The 6,581-nt window shown below is 41.7% G+C and overlaps 1 protein-coding gene across 2 annotated transcripts in view; it reads left to right on the top strand.

Annotated features, from left to right (window-relative positions):
- The first annotated feature begins 2,038 nt into the window (after positions 1-2,038).
- The window catches only part of LOC110947827 (LHFPL tetraspan subfamily member 6 protein), a 44,149-nt gene continuing 39,606 nt past the window's right edge, over positions 2,039-6,581 (top strand). Inside the window, exons 1-2 of one of the 2 annotated variants that reach the window (XM_051957697.1) lie at positions 2,039-2,342; positions 3,327-3,845. In XM_051957697.1, coding sequence (XP_051813657.1) covers positions 3,461-3,845 — 385 coding nt within the window. In that variant the 5' untranslated portion in view covers positions 2,039-2,342; positions 3,327-3,460. Of the gene's footprint in view, positions 2,376-3,326; positions 3,846-6,581 lie in introns of both variants that reach the window. The other variant, XM_022189107.2, reaches the window with a different exon arrangement.

The raw sequence follows: 6,581 nt of genomic DNA, 5'->3' as shown, positions 1-6,581 counted from the left end.
GCAGGTCTTTGAAATCAGTGCTGAAAAAATTAAAACAACAAAACAACAGTTTACACCATTAGTCACAGTAAAGTTGTAACTTTCCATCTGCATCTTTCTTTACCGTCTAAAATTAGAATTGCCTTTTTCTGTAAAACTGGATGAAGCAATTTTTTTTGTGTGATCCTTCAGTTCCGCACAAACAAGACGATGGAATAATCTTGTGGCTTACTTGGTGGTTTCACAGCTGGACTAAGCTGAGCTAAGAATCCATATAGATATAAATCACCTGTCTGAGCATTAAAGATAAACAACTATCCCACAGACTGTGCACACCAAAAAAGGTGCATATGGAGAAACTGAAATCCAATTAACAAGATTTTTTTTTAAAAAAAGCTTCAGAAAAGTTTTTAGAATGCTTTTCACCCAACATTTAAGTTTGTTAACTGAAGAATATGATGAATAAGATCACAAATACACATATTATAGTGGGGTTTTGGATCTTTTAGCTTCAGTTTTTCAAATGGAAAAACGGTGAAAACTTTTATGATTAACACTATAACACATTAAGACCACAAATAACTGATAATGTATCCAGATTCAGCTAAAGCAAACTAATACATTTACTTAAATACTGTATTGTTGTGAATTGCAAATACTCAACCACTTTCTGACTATTTCTTATTTTCCTACAGTTGCAGCAACTTCTGTTTCACTGTTTCCCACAACCACCCCCTTGTGCCATTTCATAGTACTAGGTTGTTCATTTAATTAACATTTTGTGCAGGATTTTGTCTGGACAGCATAGATAATAACACACTGGGGTACGCAGAGTGGTTAAAGTATTTGGTTGCACGGTTTAGAGTCAACACATCCTTTAACTGTTGTTATCTGTGAGTGCACAAAACAAACCTAATCTAAGAGATGTCATTATATTTCCAGATGAGACGTTCAAAACAAACGTGGTTAACGTACACGGATAAGCGCATAATTAAGAACCATGGACATGCAGCAACACAACCATTCCAACACTTTTTTGTGTGAAATAAAGTAACTAATATAGTTTAATGTTGTGGCATATAAGAGATCGCTTAAAATTTATAAATAAAAAGCATAAGATAGAGCTGAAAATCTTTACATGTTTTAACAAATTTTATTTGAATGTGAGTGAAACTAATTTTTTCAGCCAGTCAAGTAGCACATTCAAGTCCCTGATACTTTTTTATATGTTTTTTTTTTTACTTTACATTTATTTAGTAATGGGAATAAGAAGAATAAGTAGCAGTAGTAATAAAAATACTTTATTTACATAGCACAGAGGCAATCAAGCAAAACATTAGGAGACAAGGCAGAGCAGCCAAATAAAATAAATAGTAAAAATAATAATTAGTTAAATGAGTAATTAGCTTGATTAGCGCACACATCAAACGAGGGAACAAGGCAGTTTAAAACATTAAAGAATAAGACTGAAGATTAAAAATGAGAAATTATAAGTCCAAAAACTAGATAATTAGGGAATTAAAGATCATACCAAAAAACAAGGCAGCGAAAATTAAAATAAAGCAAAAGAGGACATATAAAATAAACAGAGAACTAGTGCATAAATACAGAATAGAATGCTTAAACTAATTAAAGCTAAAAGCAAACTTCAGAAAAAAGCAAGTCTATAAAAGTGGGGTTTAAGAAATGGCTTAAAAGAAGTTCGTGACTCTGCAAGGGTTATCTCCTCAGGCACATCGTATTTACTTTTAAATATGCTTTTCACAACTTGCTTGTGGTTTTTTATTATTTCTGTTTAAAATTTTTGTCACTAAATAGGCTGCTGCATCCTGAGAGTTTCATCCAATGACGTATATATATATAGCTATATATATACGTCATTGGTTTCATCACTTTTCGGCTACACAGCTGGTTTCTCAGTTGTCGAAGGCGTCCGTGAACGCAGCAGCAGCTTGTAGGACTGATAGTAGCTGTGAGTCCAGCCCCTGGGTGGGGATTTGTGTGATTGATGGTCACCTCCCGAGAGTGCTTCACGGACCCTCCTCCTCTCCCCGCCTCCCTCCCTCTCTCTCTCTCTCTCTCCCTCTCAGAGCAAGAATGTGGAAACCAGAGTCCAGTCAGTCAGAGCTGCACGTTTCTGCGCCGCACCGGAGTGAATAATTGATCAGCGCCTCGCTTTAAATGCACTGATGAGGGGGAAGTGATTTGTGAGCGGAGACTTTTTGTTGGGATTTTTTCTTCCACATTCTCAGGTCGAAGGTGTCGCTGTTATTATTTTTTTTACTCTGTGTTTTCCTCGACTGAAGGAAAAAAAGTTTGCTTTGAGAGCCAACACAGCTGGAGTCCGCGGATGGAAATACCCTGTGAGTGCACACCGAGCGCACCTCTCCCAACATGTAAGCTGCCTCCTCTGCGCTTCTTTGCCTTGTTCTCCATTATTTTCATTCCGACAGTGTAGCACTGCGATAATAGGCTGTAGTGTTGCTCCTTGAGGTCACCCCTAACGAAAAGAGAAAAAAAAATCCCCGTATAGTCCTGAAGTGGCTGCTCCTGCAGAGTAGCTCTCCTCAATTTCCACTGGTTTTGTGGGCAGTTTTTTTTTTTTACAGTCCTTTCAAAGTTCATTATATGCATGATATTGCTGTTTTTGTGGGGAGTTAACATTGTCATTAAAATAAAATGAAAATCCTCAGCAACTATGCTCAATTACAACTAATTGTTCCAATAACAGGCCACCTAATGGGAATAGTTATTATGCATATCCATTGCTGCCTCAAGCGTGAACTAATAACTGTGATTTTTTTTCTTTTTTCAGTTCTTTCTCAACATTTTATGCCACAATTAAAAGAAAAGCCTTCAAAAATGATGGAAGTTGCTCTTCCAGCTTGAATCGATTATTTTCTGGTCTTTCTTTGTGGTTATAATTAAAATTTATTCACAATATAATTACAGTGAATCTGTGTTGCAATGCTTTGTCATTCTGGAATGGTTTTTACAGAAAACAAAACAGGTCTAACTAATAAGTAATCTGCCCCAAAACTTGATTAAGCCATATTTGACTGATGGATCTCTGTTTTCACATCTGTGCTTCTTGTTATTGTGTGTGTGTGTGTGTGTGTGTGTGTGTGTGTGTGTGTGTGTGTGTGTGTGTGTGTGTGTGTGTGTGTGTGTGTGTGTGTGTGTGTGTGAATCATGCAATCATGCACTTCTAATGGCTAGGGAACAGATTTCTTATCTTCAACCCACCAAACTGTGATTTTTCTTGCCATTTCCAAAGCCAACAACTTGTTTGCACAGATGAAGTGTCTGTCAGTGCTCAGTCTGGATGTTTCTCTCACTCCTGACAGGGACCCGGAGTCACTGAGAAGGTGAAGACTGCTGGTGTTAAATGCTCACTGTGAGGCTTCCTGCAACACAGCAACTGCTCGTATAACTGCTGTTAGTTCAGTGACTGTGTGAACCATTCCCCAGACTGTTTACTATGGCGTCTAGTCTGACATGTACGGGTGTTATCTGGGCCCTGCTGTCCCTGCTGTGTGCCGCTGCTTCCTGCGTTGGCTTCTTCATGCCCTATTGGCTGCTGGGAACGCAGATGGACAAGCCAGTGTCCTTTGGCACGTTTCGCCGCTGCTCCTACCCGGTGAGGGACGAGGAGAGGCAGGCCACGGTGATGCTGGAGCAGTGCGGCCGCTACGCCTCCTTCCACGGCATCCCGAGTCTGGAGTGGAGGATCTGCACCGTGGTGACAGGTGTGGGATGTGGCCTCCTCCTGCTGGTGGCGCTCACAGCTCTCATGGGCTGCTGCATCTCTGACCTCATCTCGCGTACCATCGGTCGCGTGGCCGGCGGCATCCAATTCGTCGGAGGTGAGTTTTCTTCTCCCAACTTCAGAATGTGGTGCTTCAGTTCTGATTATGCAGTGCAGAGGTTCTAATTGCAATTACAATAAAAAAGATCTGGGAGTTAACAGTCAGATCAATCATTCATTATGGTTTGCTTTTCATCCACACACTACAGATTCTCTGCAACTCCAGAGATATAGATGTTTAAACAGATTACGGGGGATTTAATAGCTGTAATCATCCTCTCATCAAATTTGCTCACTGAAACAAGATGTGAAACAAAATCACCCTGCCGAGAAAACAAGGAGGCGCAGAAATCTTGACACTTTTCTTGGCCGACAAACCTGCCGCCAGACAGATACTCACTGCACAGGAAATGAAAAGTCTCCCAGTGAGATACTGGTGTTCTCTTGATGAAGTCGGGTCGTTTTTACATTGTTCACTGTAAAGTTTAAGAGCAACATTCACTGTATTGCTTATTGCTGGATGGAACTGGATTGATTTGTTTTATGAGATGGTTTTAAAAAGTGGAACATAACAAACTGGATTGTTAATTTCACATAAAGCGTGTTGGCGCATGAGCTGTTTGTCAACATTATGTGCTCATTCTGAGAGTAGCTTTTGGCTGTGTGCGACTGTAGTCCCATTTGAGAGAGCTTGGAATGGGCTCGCATATTGTAAGGATAGTGGAACGTATAATTTGATGAAGGAAAAAAAATCTTCAGAGCTTGGCTGAGTTTTATCATACTTTCCTGTGTTTTACTCGGACCAATCATTTTCCTTTCACTCCCTCTTGCATGCAGCAGATGTTTGGCATCAGTTCAAATCTTTTGTTTGTAGTTTGACTGCTGAAATGATGAAAAATCATTTGTGCTGTAAACATGCCCACAAAATGTCAGTGCGACTCTCTGCTCTGCGTTTGATGCAGAATTCACCCTGTAGTTTCAAAGAATCCCGCAGCCTTTTGCCTCAGTTTTGATAAGCCCCGTCAGAGCTGCAGCTTCGGCCCCTGAAAACGCCCTTTTATTTGTTTGTTTGCCTACAGTAAGTGGACACATTTCCGCACAGCAGCTTTTGTTTATGTGTCCTGTTAGTTTTGCACATGTGCATCTCCCGGGACGTGAGGTCTGAGGGAAGACTTCCATTGAAGCTGCAAATTTTCTCTGCCCTAGTTTAAGAAGCTGCGGCGCTCTAGCCCTCTCATTAACTGAGAAACATTCGCTCACATACTGTGGCTCACCACTTGGGCTGTTTACAATCCCCCATCACTCGAGTTTGGCTTTAAAAAGTGATGTGACAGAAAAGCAGGTTGCAGGCAGATTTGACGGAGCTGCCAGGTTTTCCAGAAGGATAAATCTACAGAGGACCACCACAACACACCATGTCCTAATTCTAAAAGGCTTAGCTACTTATGAACATCGGTATTAATGATGTATAATATGGGGGATGATTAAGGTGAAGCCTGGCTGGTCTATTCAGAAATGTGCACTTTTATGTAAGGAAAGCCTCCTTTTAAGCTCACGCAGCAGCAGCAGCAGCAGCAGCAGCAGCAACCCCCCATACATGCAGCGTTACAGCAAGCTGCTATTTTTGGTTATAGGATTAAAAAATTCCTGTCTGTCTTTCTTGCGATTTCTCTCTTTCTTGGAATCACAAATCCGGACACGCATGACTTTAGATGGTGGGACAGTGCAGGAGGGCAGCGAACAACACAAAAGGACGCTGCTCAGATCTTTTTAAGTTGAACGCCGGTGAGCCAAAGGGCAGAGATGTCTGAGGAGGGCTAATTGGAAGTGACACAACTGGGAAGCTCAGTGGGCTGTTCCTTGTTTTGTCTTCTATCACTTTGAAAAAGCGTGAGCCGAAATGTCGAGGAAGGCAGGGGAAGAAGTTCAGAGAGAGAGAGAGGATAAAAAATACCTGATGAGGGAAACAATCACGTCTTGTTAACTGAGCGGCTTGCTGAGAAATAAAGATGTGCTGCGGAACAAGTGAAACGGATGCTGAGAAGTGTGATCAAATCTGAGTAATTAGCAGGAACAGGGAGGGGAAGTAAATGCGGCGATAGCGAGGTGAGACTCACGGTTCAACGTCTGCTCTCGGTGTCGTCCCCCTTTTGTGTTTTCACTGCTCCTATTGTGGGCCACTAATGAAGAGCATCTTGCCAGAGAGGCCGGGGCCTCTGGGCTGCCACAAGTAAAACATCCACTTCACATCGTCCTGTAATTTATCTCACTCCCATGAAGCAGATTAGAGCTGAAAGGATTTATCAGTGCTTTATCTCGTTACCAGCAACCCCGACTCCAAAAGACTTGTAACAATAACTATCACTGTGGCTCGTGTTGTTGTTGTTTACCTCTTGTAATGCTGTTTCTTCCCAATTCACAAAAGGTGAGGTTGTTCCAGAGCTTGTTAATTGCTAATGGCACGGACCCAGATTTCCTCTAGGACACAGAGTTGGAGTCGGAGCGTGTTCTGGCTCAATAATCAAAGGTCTGAGAGCTGCAGACTCGCATGAAACAACTGCCTTCACTGGAGTTTCTCGTGTTGGTTATGCAGCGGTGTGGACTCTAAACGACTGTTGCGCAGATGAGAGGCTCAGACATTTAAAGATTCTTGACTTGGATTTGGTTGTTAGGGATTTTGTGTCTCCCCCCCCCGCTGAGCGTTGCCTTGTCTTTTTGGGTGCCTCAAGCAGAGATGCTCACAGCGGGAGGAAAGCTATTTAATGTTTGTTTTCAACATCCACGCTTTAAGCGC

The sequence above is a fragment of the Acanthochromis polyacanthus genome, chromosome 13, assembly GCF_021347895.1.
Source record: "Acanthochromis polyacanthus isolate Apoly-LR-REF ecotype Palm Island chromosome 13, KAUST_Apoly_ChrSc, whole genome shotgun sequence".
In the NCBI taxonomy this organism is placed as follows: Eukaryota; Metazoa; Chordata; class Actinopteri; family Pomacentridae; genus Acanthochromis; species Acanthochromis polyacanthus.
This window is presented reverse-complemented; position numbering and strand designations above follow the sequence as displayed.